Source organism: Ceratosolen solmsi, unplaced genomic scaffold (assembly GCF_000503995.2).
Source record: "Ceratosolen solmsi marchali unplaced genomic scaffold, CerSol_1.0 scaffold93, whole genome shotgun sequence".
In the NCBI taxonomy this organism is placed as follows: domain Eukaryota; kingdom Metazoa; phylum Arthropoda; class Insecta; order Hymenoptera; family Agaonidae; genus Ceratosolen; species Ceratosolen solmsi.
The window spans coordinates 555,715-580,326 of record NW_011948453.1 but is presented as its reverse complement, the minus strand read 5'-3'; the positions used below and the strand labels follow the sequence as shown (position 1 = coordinate 580,326).

The window sequence follows — 24,612 nt, the reverse complement described above, 5'->3', positions numbered from 1 at the left end:
TTTACAAAAATATTTTAAAATATACAATTTACAATTTTGTAAATTTAAAAATTGTTTTTAAAGCTTCTTTAACTATGTAGTGATATAAAAAAATAAAAGAATTCAAATTAGAAAATGCTTCTATACTTTATTCTACATTATAAATTGAAAATTTTACCCTTGAAACTTTATTTATGGTATTTAACTGATTTTTAATCTAGGTAATTATAAACTTATACATTACATTAAATACATATTAAAAAAAAACTAAAATCACTTTTCACACAACAACTATAAGTTCAATTCTATCTTCAGCGTATCTTTTTCATTCATACTTTTTTTCAAAGTCAACTAAATTTAGCTATTTTAATCCTATTGAAATTACCAAACCTTTTTTCTATTAATTTTTTTTTGTAAATATTTATTATAGTTCTATAATAGTTCCGAATATACTTTTTTCTATTCAAATTTTTATCCAATTTAATATTTACTTAATTTATGAAGAGTACTTCATTGTAGTTAAATACTAACCTAATGTGCTTTTATTAATAACATATCTACTTGCCAAGTTTTATTAAGCCATACAAATTCTGTATATGAAAAGGAAATGTTTTTAAAAATAATTTGAAATGAATATTTATTTGGTGACAATTGAAATATATGATAGATTACACACATAGTTAATAAATAATGATAAAATTACTTTAACATACATACATATACTTATAAATATAAATAAATATATGTATAAAGTTTTAAACGATTATATAAGGAATAAGAGTATTTTTTATCTGTATTAATATAATATTAATGGAACTTATTATAAAATGTATTCGAAATCGTTGATTTCTTTGTTCTTCTTACTTATCTAAATAATTAATATTGAAATTGTTGCTTTTGCACATGTATCCAATATAAAACTAGAGACGTACTGAGCCTCAAAATTGAGACGACCAGCCAAAATTCATGCGCGCGCACACTTAAATGTTTACAAAATAGAACTTTTTAAAATTATTAGTTGTTCAATATGATGGTAACACTCACCAGTTATAATTTCAGAAAAAACGACGAGCAAATTAATTTCAGAGTGCGCTGTAAGCACCCTTATAATTATATGTTTATTCAGTTTTGTTTAATTTCTTTTTAACTCTATGACGAAGATACTCGTGTTTAAATAATTGACGCACGCGCTCGCACCTAACCTTTTCGTGTGTGTACAATGTGATGCACAAGCAGTCGACGTGACCTTAACCTTATTTTTCACTTCATTTGTTTTCTTGAATTGTCTTTTTTTCTCAATACTTAAATAGCCGATCTTAAATCTCAAAATTCCAACCTTTTAAATAAGAAATTTACAGTTGCTGTTTCAGTTGTTTGATATTTTTAAATTTCCTTAATAAACTATTAAATATTTAGCACAGTAATTAATGGATACTTATTTCTGCTCTATAACGATCTTCAAACTACTAATGCACAAATGTAGTTAATAAGCACTATCATAATTAAGATACACAAACACTATAATAAAATTTAAACTTAATAAAGATGAAACTTATATATAACACTCGTAAAAAATAATTTCTGTTTTTTAAATTACATATAATGTCACAATAATATTAACAATAAACAATGTGTTAATGGTTAAACATTTTAATTCTTCCCTCTATCTTAATTTCATAACAAAATTTTGTATTTCTTATAATTTTATTTATAAAATTAATAAATTAACTAAACAAAGAAATGATGTAACTGAAATCTTTAATGATTGCAATTTGAAAATTATTAATGATATATAAAAAATAAAACATTTAACGATAAAAATACTTCTCATTAGAACCGGCGTGAACCTACGGTCGAGAAGAGTCAAGTGGTGACTACTACGCGCGTCGTGAGGTAAAGCATAAAGGTTATGTTTAGTGGGTATTAGAAAGAAAGAGTAAGCAAGTCAGAAAATGAGTGAGTGAATAAGAGAAGCAGAGAGAGAGAGAGAGATGGATAGAGTAAGCAATGGAGTCATCGTCTAAAGACGTACTGTAAATTATTCCTCTACTCACTATAGAAGTAAATTGATGTCAACTGTAGGATCTTCAGAATACATTATATTCTATGGATTGAAATTAATAAGTATACATCGATTTTGATTCTGTATACAATTATATAATGAATATTATATTTGTGCGTTCAAGATGTCTAAAAAATGTAACAAATAATTTTGCAGTTTTTACGCAGTTATATTTATTTTTTAATTAAATGTTAAAGATCTTACTCTTTAATTCTTAATTCATTATGCAAATGTCTCTATTGATTGTATGATTTAGAAATTTACAATTATTTTTATAATTACTAAAAAATTATTAACGGTTTCCTTTAATTGAAAATTTAAAAAATTCTTTTGTAATGAGATGTAACAGTGTTTAAACTATCACACGTGTAAGAATAAATTTGGTTTGTTATTTCAAAAATTTATTTACAAAATGGAAAACTTATACAATGTCCAAATTCTATCATATCAAGTTAATCCGTTAGTATTAATTATATCCGTTTTAAATTGTTTTAAATTATATTAATTATATCCGTTAGTTATTAATCAAGTTAATCAAGTTAGAATCCAATACTATCATATCAAGTTAAACAAGCTTACCTTGTCTAATGAATTATATATTTTTTAAATAACAGTTGTTGGTTATTTATTATAATGAAAATTCATAGTTGTAATATATAAAATTTTAATCACACATAAATACGATAACAATTTTAAAGTACTGTAAACTATGTTATAAATAAAAATAAAAATCAGCTCAAATGTGCCAGTTTAAAAACTATATTCATTTTTATAATATAAATTATCAAATTCAAGTCTTTGTTTTATATAATATATCAATTATTACATTAAACTATATATAATATATATATATATAATATTTATATTTATTTATATGATTATTATTGGTTTAATACTCATTTTTCTACTAATACTCAATATTGACTTTTCAAAAATGGGTAATCAAAGAATGTACATTTCTATTCTGCTATTTTTCGAATTTACTACAACTATTTTCATCAAATATATAATATAAGATAAGAGTTCTTTTATTAATTTACAGATATATATTTAATTAACATTTGTTTTGAAAATTGAAATTTTAATACAGTATATAATATATTTGATACTATTATATAACATGTATAATTTAAGAAACCAAGTAAATATTATTGAGTGATATTATTAATTAATATCATTGGATGTTTATACTATTAAAATTCATTTGAATTATATGTATTATAATCAAAATTAGAATAACAATTTACAATAGAAACTGTAAAAATATATTTATGTGAACCAGAAATAAAAGTGTTCTGATATCCATTTACGTCTTATTGACAAGTTCATTTTGTACTCGGTATATCAAAATAGCATATTTTCTTAATAGTTTATATATTTTCGATAAGTTTATTCTATGCTTTTATTTTCATCAATTTTTATTATTAACAGAAAAGTGATATGGTATATATTTCAAAAGAGATAAGCTGAAAACGATTACATTTAATAAATCAATAATTTTTAACTTTGTTAGACATTGATTATATTTACTAATGAAAAGATAATTCATATGTGAAAAAATTTCTTCAAATTAGAATTTTTTCATTATATTTAAATTAAATATAGGTCTCTTAACTATATCATATATATATTAATTGATACTAAATAAAAATTAGATCTATAAAATCTCTACAGCCTTTCAATAAAGAATTGTTAAAATATTATTATATCATAAGTTTTTCATATTGTCATACTATCTTTATTCTAATTGTATATCTTAATATAAAAAACTTAAATTCGATTCATTTTGTATATGCTTAAACTTTATATATTGAATATATTTATGAAATTTATATTAAATTACAAAATTATTAAAATATATGCCTCAATTATTTGTAATGGTCGATAAGTACTTCATTATAAACAACAGAAAAAGTATCATAGCTATCATGTCTGAAAAATTATGCTATAACTATAAATTAAAAAAATAAATAAGAAATAAATCAAAATAATTTATTTTATATAAATTATTTCTTTATATATAAATGCACACTAAATTTATAAAAAATATTTATACTTTTCTATAAGATTTCGAATACTATTTTATATCATACAATCCTAGAATTATCATTATCATAGAATAATTGAACCTTTTATCTAGAATGTACAAAAATTTATATAAAATATTCGTAAATACAGTAATGTACTATATATTGGTAATATACAATATTGGTAAGAACTTCTTTTTGAGAACAGGAAATGATAATTCTTGTTTAGAAATGATGAAAAATGTCCAAACTTTTAATTATTAATATATTATACTTTATATATAATTCAATAGTACTATATTACAAATTATCTTAATTTTCAAAACTTCTCTGTATTTTATTTAAAATTATAAATTAAAGATGAAGAAATGCTTGATATATGTACACTTTCAATAAATAAATTTTATTCCTAAATTTTTTTTTAATTAGAATAATATACCTGAATTTGCAATATTTAACAGACTAATTCACAAATTAAAAATAATATATTAATTTGTTTCTTCTTTTGATAGAAAAATAGACACTGTATATTTATTGAATACTGAAAACTTATATATTTGATAATTTTTGTAAATGATTTATTTGAATTGAACTACAATCATTTTTTTTACAACACAATGGTTTAATATTGTATATATTAAAATATTGATACACAATTTTTATAAGCATTATAAAATAAATAAATTTCATCTGATCAAATAAAATAAATTTTATCTGAATTTTAATTTATTAAATAAACTTTAACAATATATCATAAATTATGATTATAATAAACAATTATATTCTTTCTTATGGTATACGTTTCTGTTAAAAATGTTAGGAAAGATGTAGGTATAATCAATTTTCAATAAGTAAGCAATCATTTATATTGGAAATTATTTTTATTCTATTATTGATAAAATAACTTGTTGCATTTGAGTAAAATGCTAACCTTCCACAATAACAGGCTCCACATGTGTAGTTTGAATTGTTACCTCAGCTGGTGGCGCTTCTACCGATTGTACTTCTGTTGGCAGTGCATCAATAGCAGTTGCATTTGTAACGGATGTCAATCCGTCAGCTGTAGCATTTTCATCATCTTCAACTGGCGGCGCTCCTTCCGTAGGTGCTGTCTCAAATCCTTCAGGCAATATTGTATCACTATCTGTTGTTACTAAATCATCAGTAGATATCGGTTCTTCAGGAGGTGGAACAGCCGCTACGATAATTAAAAATATTTTAATATAACATTAAAAATGAAGTAATATTTTATAATTTCACTAAAACAAACTAAGTTCACTAAAACACTTTTAAAATAATTTAAATAAAAATAATACAAAATTTAAAAGTCTTTTTTCACACACTAATTAAACATATAAAGCGCTTCTTTTTTGTATTATACTTTATTTTAAAAAATGACTTATATGACTTTTAAAATAACTTTAAAACTAATTTAATAATTTTGCAATTAAAAAAAAATTAAATGCATCAAACATTAATAAATTTTATTTTATTTTTATTAAAAAATTTTAATAAGAGTATTAATGCTAGCTTTAAATATAAAACAAAAAATTAATACTTATATACATTTTTTACAATATTATTAGTACCAAAATAAACAATAATATCATAAATCATTATGTATTATTTTATAAATTCATATTTTTCATAATAAAATCAATGATTATGGTTTTATTTTAATATATTAAAAATATTATTTTTAATAAAACCATCTATGAAAAATAAATCGAGGAATTCAATCTGTTTATTAAAATAAAATAATTGTTTTTTAATTTTTAATTTTTAAATAAAAAATTACATTAACTTATAAATAATTGACGATAAATAACTTTATCAATTATAACTTTATTCGTTTTGTCATTGTATTTTACTGATGATATGTTATTTATTTATAAGTTTAATATTATTGGAAAATTTTCTATGAATAGTTATTAAATGATTAAATATATATAACCAAATGCATGATGAGATGATGAGGATAAAATTATGACCAAATTAGATGATGAGGATAAAATTTATGAAAAAGAAATTTTTTTCAAATTAAAATATTGTTTCCTTTCAAAATTAATATAATAAAGGTATATTAAATTAAAAAATTATAAGATAGTTGCAAATATATTTATAATAAAAGTAAGTATTATTATAAACTATATAACTAGTACTGCACTGATACTATTACTTCATTTTAAAAAATGTTACTAATTAAACAAAGTTTAACTACTTAACAATTGTAGTTACCAAATTATATATCAACAAAATAATTAAATATATATTATAAATAAATTGTGAGTATTTTATATACAAAATTATATATGATAACATAAATAAAAATAACTATTTTCTATTAACTTTGTAAACATTTACAAAATACTATAAACATAAATATACATGTATTTTTAGAGATATAAAAGCAAAACTTTAGTGCTGCAAATATTTTCTATAGTGTAGTGAGATCACTAATAAAAATAAAACATACAACTATTTAAGTACATTAAAATAGCTTTACAGGCACTCTTATGAAGGTGACAAACTTTTCGTAATGTTGATCGCTTATAGAATGCAAGCATATAAAGTTAAACAAATTATGGCTATAGTGAAAACAACAATATATCTAATAAACCCGACGTTTTCAATAATTTTATAAAACAGATTTCAACTAAAAAAAGAACTGCAATTATTCTAACGATTAAAAATAGCTAATTAAGCATTTAATTTTTATACATGAAATGGAAACAATTTTAATAAAATACAATATTCTTACTGAAATGAATATCAAGTAATTACATATTAATAACATTTTTATATAAAACTGCTTTAAATATCATTTTCATATATTATTTAATTTATAAAGGTATTAATCATTTTTAACAGAATTTTCACCTGGATAATATATAACAATGCAATAAATATAGTTTTTCATATAATACTCTTATAAAACCATTCATTATTTTCACCTGGGTTTAGAATATAGTAAATCTTATTGCATAATTCTACATCTACTTCAGATATTTCTTCCGTTGATTCGGACGTTTCCATAGCTTTCAATTTTGAAAGAAGTAAATTTAGTACATTTAATGGATTTGGTGCTGGTGGCTCTGAAAATACAAAATACAACTTATTTTTATTAACTTTATTAACTTGTTAATGAAACCAATAATATCAATAATATCGATAAAATTATACAAAGAGTAAAAAATAGTTTAAAAACTTCCGAATAGAATTAGTTTTTGTTATATTTGTTTATTCACCAATACTTATTTTGTATAAGTATATAATCAAATTTTATAAATTTATCAAACAAAATGAAAAATTTTAATATATATATATATTCAAATATCAAATTATTTTTATACAATTATATAAATTTACTACAGAACAATGATTTACGAAAAACAGTTTGAATCAATTTATACTTACGTTCATCATTTTCAGTCATCGGTAGTGTAATAGTCATTTTGAAAATGTATTTTAACAGGGATAAAAAACAATTAAATGTTATAACACAACTTTAATTAAATCTTAGATCTTTCTTCTTAGAACAGTCGCACTACAATGGTCGTAAGTGTATGTAGCTCTAGCAACTAAATTGTGCAATGGTAAGAATGATGTAATAAGGATATAATTAGTGATTGGAAGTGACAAAATTAGGGTGAAGATAGGTTACCAATAATAGAACGAACGAATTAAAAATTATTTTTAATTGCATTGTATATTTTTATAAATATTAATTTAATTTTGTTTATAGTATTCTTTAAATTATAATTTTCTATGATGGAACAATTTGTTTCCATTCAATAATTTATTAACCAAAAAATAGATATTTATAATAAATATAAGTATATTTATATATTAACTTTAAAATCAAAATAATATTGTCAATGTAGTACTAATATTAAATTAATCCAATATTTATTATTTTGGTTGTAAATTAAATTTAATCAAATTTCGTATTTTACAGTACCATTGATTTCTTTATAAGATAAAGAAGCTATAACTTGTATAAAACATAAACTATATGATAAACATTTTCGATTATTGAAATACTAGTACAGTTTTCGAATTCAGATGATTTTTAAGCAGAACAATGTGCTGAGCAAAAAACAAAAAAATGCGGTCGATAGACAATTCCATGTATAAGCTACACTTTGTGACCAAAGGAATAGTTAAATTATTAATGTTAATTTATTATTAATATTAAGGAATACTCAATAATGTTAATTTATTCTATTGATTTTTTCATTTATTTATAACTATAAAAATTAGTAAAATTAATAAATATTCATAAATACTATTTCAATTACATAGAAATTTGTATAATATTTTTAATTATTATAAACTATCTTTTTGAAACTTAAATAATAAAGAAGTATTTTTAACTATTGAAAGTCTTTATTTTCAACTTTATTTAGCAGTATTCATTAACAGTCTTTTTTTTATATGTAAACATTAAAATGATTAAAAATAATATTAATTAAAAATAATTAATAATAATATATTCGTATAATAAAGAAGAAATATTGTTAATATACATTCTAATTTTAGTAAATATGATTAGATTTATTTGTAATATATATTTGATATATTATTACAAAATAATAAAATTCATTATAACTAAAAATAGATATATATATATATGAATTGTGAAAAGATATGGTTGAATAAAATTTTTAAAATTAATTTGAAAACATTATTTATTATAAATAAAACAAAACAAATAAAGCAATTTATTTAAACAATGACCTGACAAAAAAATTAAAAACTTCTATTTGAGTCCTTATTTAAAGTATATATTACAATGTTTTAGTTACTTTAAACTAATTAAATTTTTATTAGTTTAATGAATATTATAAACTTTAATGAAAAAAATTAATTGTAGTATGCATTTTTGTATACGTACATTTAATTTAATATTGAAAATACCTTATACATTTTAAATACATTCTTCGTATCAATAAGCAGTAAATAAAAATATATTTAATTATCATGCATAATATATAATAAATGAATACTAAATTATAGTCTAATTAAAATTAAGTTAAATTTAAACAAGTTTCAGTTACAGAAATTTTTATTGATATTATATATAATAGAAGTATTATAGGAATATTTCAAGGTATGCTTCAATAAAAATTATACAATATATATATTTATATAAATGTTACAAATAACAAATACTTAAACATAACAAAATAATGATAAACACTTTTATTATAAATTGGAGTATCAAACATTTGTTAAGCAACGACGGTAGAACGGTACAAATTTTTACTGTCAAGTAATAATATTGATTATGTTAGGTACAAACTTATCAATTTCTTATATCGACCCAGATTTACGAATATATTTTATCATTTAATTAATGACTATTGAAAATTAATTAATTGTGTCATATTCAATTTGAATTAGTATAAGCAATTAGAATGTTCTAAAATGAATAATAATTTAAAATATTACAGTTTTTAATTTAAATTTAATTATTTCTTTTAAATGGAAGTAGAAAAAATTTCTAATATAAAAATATTACATATTCAAATAACGGAATATTATAAATTATAAATTTATTTGATTATTTATATAATATAATGTAAAATATGAAAAAAATTTAAATATGTATACAAGGCAATTTATTTTACATAAAACTTTAACATAAATAAAATCTCAAACAAATTAAAAGCAAATAAAACAATGCGTAACAACGTTGAAATATCAAATTACATATATAAAATAATTATACAAAAATTATAGTTAATAAAATTATTTACTATGATATAATCTAGTGACGATTTTATATATAATTTATATGAAAAGATAAAAATAAAAATTACTTAAAAATATTACTGTTGAAGTTAAAATGAAAATTCCTTACACATACATCGCGCAAAAATAAACATAAAAAACTTAGGTAAGTTTTATATTAGGTTACATAGTATGAACTGAAGTCAAGTCGAATCTACCTTTTGGTGGTTCTGGTTCAGGTTCTGGCTCAGGTTCTGGCTCTGAAATGAAAAAATAATTTTGCTTGCAATTATAAGTAAATATATAAGGAATTAAATGTAAATATGAACATAGGTAATTCCGTTATAAATACAGTATATTTCATTTATTAGTATTTATTTTTATTAAAAAATTTAATTAAAAAAAATCCCAAATTTAATTAAATGAAAGTAATTAATGCAACCAAATTGTTTTGTGTATTCATATAATAAAAATAAAATCTTATTGTACCTGTCTCAACGAAAGGTGGTTCTGGTGTTTCAATAGCTGAAATGGGAGATGGCGTTGGTTCTGTAGATGTAGCTTCAGATGTAGTTTCACTTGCCGGTTCCTCCTACATAATTACAGTAATACTTGTTTTTTATCATATACAATATTTCTTTTTTGAGTAACGAGTATAATTAATTATTTATTAACTATACATATAATTAATAAATAAAGTTAAATGTAAACAAAAATTCAATTTAGATGTTTTGATGTTTTGATATTTATAACTTAATTTATAAAGGAAATTAAAAACAGTTATATTACAGTACTTACTTAGACAATTAGATATAACATTAATTTCAGATTTTATGAAAACTGTAAATGAAATATGAAGTAATAAACATAAAGTTTTAATTACATATTATAGGGAAAGGAATATATTTTTATTTATAGTAAAAGAAATAAAATATGGTAATAATAAATATAAATCATATACACTTATATAAAATATAACTTTGAAACTAGCTAGACTTATAAATCCGCCTTCGAATCATGACTTATTATCACATAACATATGAAGTGTAAGCCATTGCAATTAACTTAAAAAAAAAATACAAATATCAATCAGTTGGCTCAAATATTTATGCTTAAATATTTACAAGATTCGTTTAATACAATAATCTATATTGAACGATAAAATTAAATTTAAAAAAAAAATATTAAAAATTATTAAGTAAGAATTCTATTATTTAGTTGTATTTTACTTTAGTTAATTTTATATAGAAAATAAACCAAATCATGCTCATAATTCTATAATTATTAAATATTATGTTATCTTCAAATAATTAATAATTGAACTAATATATATATATATATATATATATTTATTTATTTATTTATAATTTATATTTTCAATATAAAATTATTCAAAACAGCTTAAACGATTATTATACATATCCATAAGAAATTACAATAAATACAGAAATGTAAAATTAAAGAAAAGAACAAGTTATCTTATAAATTACAGCTAGGTTCAAGCGAAATACTTCACATAAAGATGTACATAAATATAGTAGTTAGGAAATTTTAGGTCATTCACGGAAAACTATTTGAAGGTTCATAATAATTATTATACATCAAGGAGTTGACTTTGAAAATCTTAGTAATCAATGAAAGAGTGAGCGAATGAGAAAAAAGGAGTGAATCACAGAGTCATGTTATTATGTGATATTTGTGTAAAAGTTACGATAAAAAATATCACAGCTAAATTATAATGGCCTTCATAAATCTCCCATACTCGTTCTTTCATAGTATCTGTAATCATAATTATCTTAATTATTTCCAAAATTATAATATGACGTATTATAATATACCTACTATTGACCTACCATTAGACGAATATGAGATTAAATGTTTAAAAGAGAAAGAATTGTTATCTATTAAATGTAACTTTTAATAAAATTTAGAAATATTAATCGTTATAATATATTTCAAAAATAAAGGTTATAAATATTTCTGAATATTAATAAACTATTAATTTACAAATACTTTATTTTATATTTTATCTATGTTTTAACCTATGTTTCAGTGTATATGTATAATATTAATTTTATGTTAATAAAATTAATTAAACTAATTTTTATATGTGTCTATGATTAATATTTTAAAAACTTAAATTTGAAAAATCAGTTTTCTTATGATTTTGCAAATATATGTAAATGTCAACACTTATATTCAATAATATGTGGAAATAATTAAAAAAAAAACAAATTGTGAATAATATTTAAATATACTTATTTCCCAGATAAAAGTTCAAAATATAAAATTTAAATGATAATAAAATTTTATATGTTATAAACAAAATATTCTTTTATATTATTAAAATTATTACATTTAGTAATATATGAATAAGTATTTAAATGAAAAAAGAAAAATGTATACATTTATAATTATTTATTAAAAAAATTAGAATACTCAATTATTTAAAAAATAAAAATTTTAATAATATTAATTTTCGTTAATTTACACTTAAATACAGTTGTATTTTTTCTAATAACTGAGGAAACTCTTTATAACTTGGTTGATTTTTATTTTTCATATTAAATGTACCTGTGCTCGAGATCTAAATAATACAGTATAATAACTAAATTAAATCTTTTATCTAGATTGAAATATATTTGATTATTATAAAAGATTATTCGATAACTTTTTATCAATTTTAGATTTTCTTTAGTGGTTATTCTTGCTCATAATGAAATATATATTTTTACGGATGAATGTGTTTGCTCGTTATCCTTACATCCAACCACAATAGAATAAAATATGTTTGTAAATATATCATAGTAGGTACAATAAAATTATTGGTCGATATGATCATTGGATACGAGATCATAGTCAAAGATGGTAATTATATATACCTATATAAATATGTAAGGCCAATTTCAAGGTGCAATTTCTATCTAGTCAAAAAGGCTCTTTCTGTATTTCATTTTTACTTACTAAATAGAAACCTTTAATATTATCCTGAATTTTTGTCACGTTGTACTGGAGGTAATATATATAAAATAGGCCGTCGGTATTCATTACATTTTAACAAAAGACAAGTCTTAAACATATATTTTTAGTTCAACTATTAAGAAAACTTTGCCAACAACAGAATAGAGATTTTTAGAATCCTACAATGACATACAATATAACAAAATAAACTAAAATTGTTATTAAAACTTTCAAAATATTATAATTTTCAAAACAGATTTTATTAAGCAAATAATTATTGGAATTGGTGAAGAAAAAATAAAAGGTACAATAATGCCATACAATGTTTAAATAAGTATAATAAAAATACATTTAGAAATAACAACATTTTCACAAAGCATTGCTCGTTATCAATTGATTCTATTAAAATTACAATCCAACATAAATATCATTTTCTTATTACACTTTGATGACTCGCAGTCTCGACTAAAACTTGAACCAAATATCAACTAGGTATTATTTGTTATTTTATAATCATTGGATTTTCTTATTTTTCTCAAACATTAAAAAATAAGAGAGGATAATCGTTATATGGAAAAAAGGTAATCAAAAACACAATAGAATTCAAAAAATCAAGGAAAGAAAAATCAGAAAAAATATAATTTTTTAAATAAATTATAAAAAACAAAAAAAATTCATTATATTATAGGGTAAAATAAAAACATATGTAATATTTTTACAAACGGCGATAATCTCCTTCAAAATAAAAAATGAAAGTATTGATGTATGCAGTAAAAAGTTAATTATCGCATCAACATTGAATTTTGAAGTGTTGAATGAAATGATATATTGACGGTATATTTAAGTTGTAGGAATTTCATGCTTCGACTGCTTCCTCTTCCTTTACCTTTTTCTCCTCGCCCTTTTTCGACCATTCTGGTTTCTTCTGTAAATATAAAACAAATGAATGTGAATTTCATATTTTTATAAAAAATAAAAATTAAAATTTTTAGTTCTAGTTTTAAAAGCCTTTCAAAATATTTATTTACAATACAATCGAACCAAATGTACATTTGATATAAATAAGTTTAATAATTTAATATCAATATCAATATGTCATTTATATTTAATGAATAATTTAATAAATTAATAAATATAATAATCCTAAGTGAACAAAATTTAAATATTACTTTTTATTGTTGGTCTGTTGAAATTTTGTTTATTTATTATATTTTTATACATTACTCTTTATTATTCGGTATAAATAAATTAATCTAATAAAAAAAGTTGTAAAATAATAATGAAATGCAGTAATAAAGAATTAAGAAACAAATAATTTCATAATAATATTAAATTATTCATAAATTGGAAATCATTACAAATTGTAATATTTCTATTTAACATAACTAAATTTATATTTATCAACAATTTTATAAATATATTTTAAAAATATTTTTTAATGAAAAAATTGCATTATAAAAATCACGAGGATTTAAAACAAGCGTATATGTATAATTAATTATTAGAAGGGGTTGTCAAATATATAATATTTTGAAATTTATTAATTCTTGATTTTTCAACATTTAGACGTTTTAAGGACTTAAGCAGTATTAGTGTTCCAAATATACTTCAAGGATATTTTATTTAATGAACTTTACAATTTTACAGATTAATCGTTTTTATCCTTACGTTTTATATGAGATTGCTTCTTAAAATGCTTTTAATTGACATTAAATAACGTAAAGTATGAATAATGAAAAAACTTAATATATTATTTAAATATATTTTTAATTGAATTTACTTATATACATTTAATAATTGAATCTATAAATAAATTATTTATTATTGTACAAGAAAATTTGTGAAAGTCAATTAAAAAATCGTTATATATTCTACAAATGGATATATAATTTGATTCTAATATTGTTATATTATGCATATAAAGATAACATGTAAAGAAAAAATAAACAATAAAAAATAGGCAAACAATTATTTATTAATTTTTTCATATACAAATTTTAAAAGTTGTAATTTTTTATTAAAAAATTATTTGAAACTTAAAAGAAAAGTGGTATTTTTATAACAATAAGAAAAAAAGTTTTGATTAAGAAATATTAATAACTGTTATATATCGAAAAAACAAAAATATTTATTTCAACAGTTTTTAGTATCTTTTGTAAGAATTATTTCTGAATTTTTTTTTTATTTCAGCTCTTTCAATTATTAAATACATTAACAAAAAATACAAAAAAATATCAAAAACAAAATTGTATAAAAAGATTGAATAAAAATAACGTATATATAGTTATTATGTTTATATATATTTATTATATTTATATATAGTTAATAAAGATATATAGTTATTAAACTGTAACAAAAAATTTTAAAAATTAAATTGAAGAATAAAAAAAATAGTTTAGAGAAATAGATAAGAGATGCAATTGAACTAAGCACTGCTACAATTCTATTATAATACTGTGGTTCAAATGCATTACAAAATACGTCTCACCCTTTCAGCGTACTTTTTCTTTTACAATTATCATTATTTTTATTATATTACATACAGAAAAAAAATCTATCTGTGTATGCATGTATGTATGTATAGATTATGCATGTGTGTATGCATGTATGTATGTATAGATTATGCATGTGTGTATGTATGTATATAAACTCTTTATAATGTTAAAATAAAAATAAGAATTATATGATTAAAAAATACAAGTTTTTATTAAAAAAGAAAATTAGAACATATATCAAATTTAAAAAATAATTAAATTTTAAAATTAAAATTCATGAATTTCAAAATAATCTGGACATCTTTGTCAGAGAAAAAGGTTCAATATATTGGAATATTTTTGTTTGCGTTAAAATTTTTTTGATTGATCAAATCATATTTGAAGAAAATAAAATACAAGTAAGATGATATGAAAATTAAGAAATCAAAATTACAAATCGTTTTCAAAAAATAGACAAAATTAATAAAAATCCTGGCAGACTGGCATATACACGAAGGCTGCAAAATTTATATCCTCAGTTAAACATATTAAAAATCATAAATTTTTAAAATTGAATGTGTGAAATATTAATAAATATGATTATAATAAATAAATATGTATTAAATGCCTGTAATATAAATATTAACTTGACATTCTAAAAAATTTGATGCAAAATTAAATTTATTACTGACAATTCGCTTTAAGAATAATAGTTAATTATAATTTTAATAATGTTAAATCATCTCTCTGATTTATTAGAAAGAACAATAATTAACTTATATATAGTAATAAAATTTTATTTAATTAATTTTCTGTTCAAAATTAATTTATTCTTAATATGAATATTTTTAATAATTTTAGGCTGTTTGTTATCTACTTCTTCGTTTACCTCTCTGCCTTCTTGAATTTCTTGGGTTGTGGAGAACAATACATTGCCTAATCAACTTAAAAGAACTCTATTTATTCTTAGTGATATATAATCTAATTCAGGATTTTATTATTTTATAAGTTACAAATGTTTAAAAAAAAAATTCATTTTAGAATTATCTTAGATACAATCGAAATGATAAAACAAGAAAAATGCTTCTGTCGTTGAAAATTTATTCCTATGTTCAGATTAAATTATATTTTATAACTAATAAATAAAATTTAATAAATGAAGTATCACACTTATTTATATCATTAATTTGTTTATAATATATGCTATTTTAGTTATTTAGTCATTCATTAAACATTAAAAATTTGTAATATATAAATAGAAATATTAGAATTTTTTAAAAATCAAAGAGATATATGTAAGTGATTAATATACAACGAAATAAATATTCGTAATAAATATAAATTCAATATAATTATTATAACGTATAAATAATAATTATCCGTAAGTAGAAAAAAATCTTAATAATATTGGTATTGACTAGTTTTTTTATTTAAATTTTGATCATGTTCATAAATAAATTTATATAAGATTATGGCGCAAAATGTAATAAACATAAAAATGAAGAGATAGAAGTGACTATGCGAGAGAAAGAAAGAGAGAAACAGAGAGATCTATGTCAGAGAAAAAACTACCTCACTTTATTTCAAATGTGATATATGAACCCATTAAAAATTAATTTGCTTACCTCCTTGTCCTCCTCTTCGAGAGTAAATTCTTTCTTCTTGACCTGTTTTAATTGATTACGGAAATTGAATTCGGCTGCCTTCTTTTGCAACTTGGCAAACTTGTTTTCATACTTGGATACCTTTTTCAGAGTTGGCTTCATACTGCATTCGAATAAGATTTTATGGATAGATAAAAATAAAAATATACGATGTAATAACTTCAAAGATGCAGTTGTTTCTAGATTTTATTGAATTTTTATTCAACATATACTATTGATAAGCAAATGCGGATACTTGATATCAACTTCCAAATGAAGTAATATTAAATTTAAATTAATATTAAATTTTCAACATCTTTTATTATTATGAAAAATCACAAATCACAAAATTTATATAATAAAATTAATTTTCCTGTAATAAAATAATTTAAGAAATTTTTTCAATTTAAATTTGCGAATTGAAAATACTAAAAAATCAAAGAAATTAGTTTTTAAAGTATAAGATAATTACAATAGTTGTATTTAATTTTTATATTTTGTCTAAAACCATTTTTAACTAATGTATCACTATTAAACCAAAATAAGTGAAAAGTTTAAAAATATATAAAACTTACAATTTGCCACGAAGATCGTTGACTTGACTGTTCAAATCTGCAATCTATATTCATGAAGAAATATAATATTAAAATATTATTATCCTTTAAACTAGCCAAAAAAAGCTATTAATTAAAATTTTTTAATTATATTATGCTAATACGTTAATATGATAAATATTTAATAATCTTACAACAACAATTAGTTAAATATATTTCAAATTATATTTTGTAGATGTGTATGAAGAAAAACGAAAAAAATTATACTATAAAATGAATTAATTTAATAAGAATTTTTCATTTAAATTTACACCAAACTTAAATTTTTTATAAAAAATTTAATAAATATAGGTCATGTATTATAATATCAATATATTAAATAAATTTTATGTAGCTTAACAAACAATACATTTATTTTAAAAAATTGTATTAGTAATCAAAATCAGATAAAACACAGCAAACGTTTTCTATTGTGCACAAAAATAATAAGTAAGCGCCCGAAAATTAAAATTAAAAAAAATCATAAATTAGTAAAAAAAGAAGATGAGTAGATTGAAATTTTAGTTATAGAATAATAATTCTAACTAATATAGAAATTTAGAATTTGTAATGGATATGTTTTCTATAACCTGAGTGTAAAACAATCAGTCATAAATATTATTTATAAACTATAATACATTCTACACAAACACGAGCCATTATAGTAGACAAAGTAAGCTCAAAGGGAAAATAGTTTGATTTATACTGTAAAATATACGTAAGTTTATATGATAAAATTATATAATTATATCATATTTGTCAATATATCATATATCGCTAAAACAATAATCAATAAGCTAGGTAAAAACATTCAGACACATATATTCAGACAAATGAAGGGTCAAATAAAAAAGATAAAAAGAACATGAATAAAAACTCTCGAACGTATACTTACGTTGATAAAACAAATCCGTAAATAGATGGGAATAAATAATATTAATTGAAAAATGATGAAGGTAATGCTTTGATTATTATATTATATTCTTAACAATAAAAAATGAATTTTATTTATTGTTTATAAAAATGATTTCATATTTACATTAATATAAAAAAATCATACAATCAAAAGTTTAATTAAAAAGTTCAATATTAATACTTTTTATACATAAAAGAAAAGGAACCAAATGCAATAATAAATTCACACTCTTGGACGAATGAACGTTATCTAAAATAACGTCTAAGAGACATTGGTGAATAATAATGCTCTACCAGTCAGTCATGATTAAAACAAGCTGACTGTAAATAGTATTGATTTTTTTTAAGATTATGTGTCAAGTGTAGACATGCTTTCATTTTTTTACTCTCTTCAATTATTAATTTTCTTATACTCTGCATATTCTTCAATTTATATTAAAGGAAACAATATTGTCTTTTATTAATAAATAAAGAGCAAATAATATTTATATTTTACTAAAATTTTACTTTAAAAAACTTAATTAGACGAAGTTTAATAAAAAATGAAAACGTGACCTGTAATCTGTATAGTACAGCTTGTTTTTTATAGGAGTTTCTGAATTCAACAATGTTATAATACGTTATTTCAGATGCATATAAGTAATGCAATTTTTATACCTTACGATATTAATTTTTAAATATTTTTCACTACACTATATTGACTAATAAATTTTGTTTAAATTCCAAATAATTATTTAATATTTTATCATCTATATTCGAATAATGAACATAAAAAATGAAATTTCTGATTTAAAATCGGTGCACAATCGATCTTAGAACTTAAAATGTATATATTTATAAAATTATTATACAGTACATCGAAGTGCTATATAATTATTGACTGATATTTATAATTTATAAGCTTCATATAATTTTTATAAAATGTAAACAGCAATTTGAATATTTAATTTTATTGAAAATGTTTACGATATAAATTTCTAATTATAGACTTATTGCTGTTTTGCATAATGAATAACCGAAAATTTATGTTTACGATTTAATATATGTTTACCCACAGGTGAGAGTAATAATAATCATTCTATAAATTATTACTACTAAAATTTATTAAATTTAGATATTTATTCCACAGAAAAATCCGTATTTTACTTTGTAGGAAATAGATTCTTCTAGAGAATGGAGGTAATAGAGAATTTCATAGCATGGCACTTCTTAATGCGTTATTCTTTTATAAAATCTATACTCAACGAACAGTTGCGTCTATTTTTGTGAGAGCCTTAAGTGTATTCATCGTATAAAATGATAAAATTTTATCTATAATTATGAATTTTTTAATTATTTAATATATGCCTTTCAATTTTTGTAACTAAAGACCTTAAAAAATGTTTCATCGTTTTAAATAAATTAACGTAAAATCATAGTAACATGTTTTTTAAATAAATTAACAAATTTAATTATATAAATAAATTGTAATCAAACATTCACAATAACTATATTATACTTATTTACAATACGATTTCCTTTTATTATCTAAAATGAGTTCATAAAATCGGAACGATTGTATGAAGTGCCACACTTAATTATTTTAATCGGATAATTTCAGTTATTTGGCCATATATATATATATATATATATATATATATATATATATATACATATATATTTCATAAATATACTGAAACTATGAATACTATCAAACTCATTTTTTATATTCCTCTATTTTCATCAGGTAGTTGTTTAAAACGCGGATTATTTTAAAAAATATTTTCATGTCGAATTTTTCATTTAATATACATTTGAAAATACATTTCAGAGATAGTCATTACAAAGTATTTACAATATCAAATATATTTATTCATCCATTCTATCTGCAAATCATTTATAGAATATTTTACAAGTTTTATCGAATACAGTAAAACTATTTTCCTTACATGATATAAAACTTCAATATTTAATAAATAGATTATATATGTTAGAATAATAATTTTTTTTTATTTATTTATACTATTTGCGATTTTTGCGCTCAGATACGTATATAAATATTGAATTTCATATTTACACTCGAAAATAATTTTTTCTTTATATTTTATTTTAAAATTATGCGAAATTTTAAATAAAACAATTATGTTTCCTTCCTTTCAGTAAAATGCAATTTATTTTTATATAAATAAAATATATAAAATTAATAAATGAAAATATTATCAAGAATGCATTTACTAAATAGTTCTAAATAATTATTAAATATATATGAAAAAAGAGCGGAGATTATAATTATTTTATTTCTACTAATTATGTAAATTTTTACAAATCTTTAAATGACATATCAAAGTTATTTCCAAAAACATTTATCACTGTTTTTATTGAATAGTTAAAAAATATTTGTTTTTTTTTTTCAACTTCGAATAATTTCAAAATTAAACTATTATATAAGCTTATTCCACCACCAATGAAATAACTAAAATCATTATATATTTTTGATTATTTGTCACATGATTTAAATTAATAATATAAGAAATATAAAAAAAGTAAAACAATATAAAAAAAAAATTAAATTATATATGTGTACAAAATAAAAGATAATTCATCTATGCAACAGCATAAATAATTTATCTGGATTTAATTATGTAATTGTAAAATTGATCTTAAACTTTGCATTTTTCCTTCACATTTATAATATTCCTAAAAAATTTTATATAATTTAAAAAATTATACATTTAGAAGTCATATTCATACTTTTTAAATAAAAAATAAAACTTAAAAACTTTTTCAAAACTTTTTTGCATTTTTCAAACTTTTAAATGATATTAATAAATATACGATAAAATAACTGATATGTTTTTTCTTTACTGTTTTAAAATTAAATTATAAAATATTTTATGTCCATATATATTGTAGATAAAAATTAAGAAATATTAAGAGATGAAATAAAAAATGAAAAACTTTACTTCAGTCCGGATAAAAAATAGCAGTAAATATTTTCATATTTTAATTATTAATTATATAAATAATTGTATTGAAAAATTAATTGTTGGTAGCAAAGTTGACAAAGTTTATCGTATGGTTTTCAACAATTTTATTTTTTTATTTTAATATTACACATTTAATACTAAATATAGTTATTTTCGATTATTTTATTTAAATTTTTAAGAAAGATTCATTTTTATATATTTTATTCTTGGTCATCAAATTAATTAGTTATAAAAAGTTGATATAAAATTAAGTAGAAATAAAGTTATTTAAAATATTGTACTATCTATGTTGAAATAAATATAAATTGGTTTGAAATTAGAAATTAATTGTATAATTACTACCAATTTTTTATATACACGAGAAAATATTTTGTAACTGTATTAGTCGCAATGATTCAGGACGTCTGACACTCAATTCCAATCAGTTTCTGTTTTGACTAAATTTGAAAGTAAATCAAAACAAAAGCAGATCTTCAAACAGCTTTATAAAAAGGAAAAAATGCACATATATACATTTTATACATTTGACAAAGTAATATGTCATAGTATATTATTATTAGACTATGAAATACAGTTATTAACAGCTATGGTCGTCTAGATTTTCTCTCCGCGTGAAAGTATAATGAGAGAAAAGGGGAATTTTGGTTTTGAAATGACGATAGCAAAAAATCTGGTGTATTTGTTTAAAATGCCCTTTTTTAATTTTCTTAAAATATATGCACGTTGCTTTATTTATCAATAGTACCTCATAGTCCCTTTTCCGAACTTCACGCTCCAAATCCCACTTCTGACCCTCACAAACGTAGACGCGCTCATGATACGCTGTGCAAATCCGCTTCAATTCGGCTACAAAGAATATGAAGAAAAACCAAACTAAAGCTTTATTCTTCTTATATATTTTTACTTAAAAATTTCAATAAAATAATCTTTAAATACACCCATGCGTTTTTTCAAACATTGGATGAAAAATTATGTAGCACTCGCCTGAAAAAATTCGATAATATATTTATATAATTTAATATAATTCCTATTAAAACTTTTAGTAAAATCATTAATAATTAAATATTATGAAGTATTTTCAAATAAAATTAATTATTTATGATTATAATAGGTAAAAAGTGATCAAAAAGATATTTTTTACGTTAACAAATGTTTTTGAAAAACATTATCGAAAATAATTTACATAAATATTTTAATAAGAATACTTTTAAAATTCTCTCTTTCGATGATTTTGACAGCGTAAGTGACGTCGACGGACGATAAATACGTGCGCATCAAGCGCGCAGTAATTGCGATTTTATCAAATATAATATATACGTGCACCAATGGACGACAAATGAAAATCAATGGAAAAAATTAGGAATTGGTCAAAAGGTAATATAATTTATATATTTCTACTACATACTACTGGAGACTTCGATAAAAATGAAACAAAAAATTTAACATTAAATAGAAAGAAAAAAAAACTAAAAGGTGTAAGAAAAAGAACATTAAAATAAAAACGAAAAAAGTTTTATCACAAAATTAACAATCCCGTGGTTATAAACAGGATCTTGTGTTTTGTTTGGCAATATTGCAATTTAACATATTTTCACATGGACGGATGCCTTTCCCAACGCACATAATTGCATTATTATTTTGCTTCCGTCCGTTGCGAAAAGAAGCGCTTTATATTCACTTTGACCTATTTTTGCCGACAAATTATAAACAACTATTGCTTTAAAAATACACCATTGATTTTTTTTAATTTCACTATACTTAAACAAAAATATTGTAATATGTATCTATGTACAATAAATTACAATATATCTTAAAATTATTAAATATTATTAAATTATTGTAAAAATACAATTAAGAATAAATATATTTATTAATAAAAATTAATCATATTTAATGTAAAATTGTGCGTGTATATTCTCTTGGCATCCTTCTAAAATTCGCGTAATTAGGTGAAAGTAAAAAAGCGCAATTTCTGCAAATAAAACTTTTGAATAATTTTTTAGGAAAAAATTTAAATGCATGTGTAAGTTTGAGGTTTCACTTTTATATTGGTTTATTTTTATTTTTTCACTTGCATATAACTAATTACCTCAAAATCTTTCAATCTACTTTTCCGCTCAAGATCAAACTTATCGCCTTCAAGATCGTACATTCTTTGCCAGTAGGACGAACAAATCGTCTGCAGCTCGGCTAAAAAATAAAAATTCACGAAAAAAAATTTCACGAAATTCAAGTTCCTCCATCAATATTTTCTATCAATATTAATTTATCAATATTAATTATCAATATCAATTGTGTCGAAAATTATATTCACTTTACTAACTATTTAGATTGCTTTGATATATATATTTTTTTAATATAATGATAATTCTAAATTTTTTCAAATATTTTACTACAAAATGTAAATACTAAGCTCTCAGTTTGAATAATACTATAATACTACACACAGATATATAAATACTTAGGAACAGCAATATTTTAAATATTATAAATTAAATGGCATAATGAAATTGAATCGAAACAGAATAAATACTAGAGGACATTATTTGATACAAATACTGGCTTATTATTATTTCAAGATAAATAAATATCTTAACTATTTATTAATGACTATTCGTTTCTAATGAAAAGAGCACTTAATGTATAAATTGTTATAGTATATTGAATATCGATTGTAATAAACAGGTATGAAAATTTGTTTTCGCTACAAGTGTTACTGTAATAATAGAAATTTCAAGTAAAGGATGGTAAATAAGTTAACGTTCGGAGTTTAGCAAAAAGAAGAACATATCAGATTTTTTATTACCTGATAAATTTGATTGAAATATTAAATGAATTCCAAGTCGCCAAAGATATTTAACAAATTTCTATAAATATATGTGTATATTTTTACTTAACATCTTGTTTAAATGATAAAGATATATCATCAAAAGTAAGAAAACATATCTTACTTTTTTTAATATATATTGTTTTGTTACATAATTTACTAGTTTTAAATATATACGAAAAATTCAACCACGATTTTATTGTTTTTACTATGATTTTCGCTCAATATCTCTCTCTCTCTCTCTCTCTCTCTCTCTCTCTCTCTCTTCCTCTAAAGTAGTATATAAATAGTGTTTAGAGCACTTAATTAGGTGCTTATAAAACAATGTGCTTTATTTATGCCCAACGGTATTTAAAATATTAATTCTTCATTAAATATAATTCATCATTAAAAAATATGAAAATAATTAGAAATTAAATTATTACTGTA

General features: G+C 20.6%; 1 protein-coding gene across 6 annotated transcripts in view; it reads right to left on the bottom strand.

Moving 5' to 3' along the window:
* Nucleotides 1-4,930: 4,930 nt before the first annotated feature.
* Nucleotides 4,931-24,612, bottom strand: part of wupA (troponin wings up A) — a 35,955-nt gene continuing 16,273 nt past the window's right edge. For 2 of the 6 annotated variants that reach the window (XM_011505222.1, XM_011505226.1), the window contains 8 exons: nt 22,102-22,202; nt 17,458-17,501; nt 16,865-17,006; nt 13,652-13,690; nt 10,294-10,396; nt 10,023-10,064; nt 7,023-7,163; nt 4,931-5,266 (listed from right to left, as the gene is read on the bottom strand). In XM_011505222.1, coding sequence (XP_011503524.1) covers nt 4,995-5,266; nt 7,023-7,163; nt 10,023-10,064; nt 10,294-10,396; nt 13,652-13,690; nt 16,865-17,006; nt 17,458-17,501; nt 22,102-22,202 — 884 coding nt within the window. In that variant the 3' untranslated portion in view covers nt 4,931-4,994. Of the gene's footprint in view, nt 5,267-7,022; nt 7,164-10,022; nt 10,065-10,293; nt 10,397-13,489; nt 13,691-16,864; nt 17,007-17,457; nt 17,502-22,101; nt 22,203-23,445; nt 23,547-24,612 lie in introns of those variants that run through there. The other 4 variants (XM_011505221.1, XM_011505224.1, XM_011505223.1 and 1 more) reach the window with 3 other exon arrangements.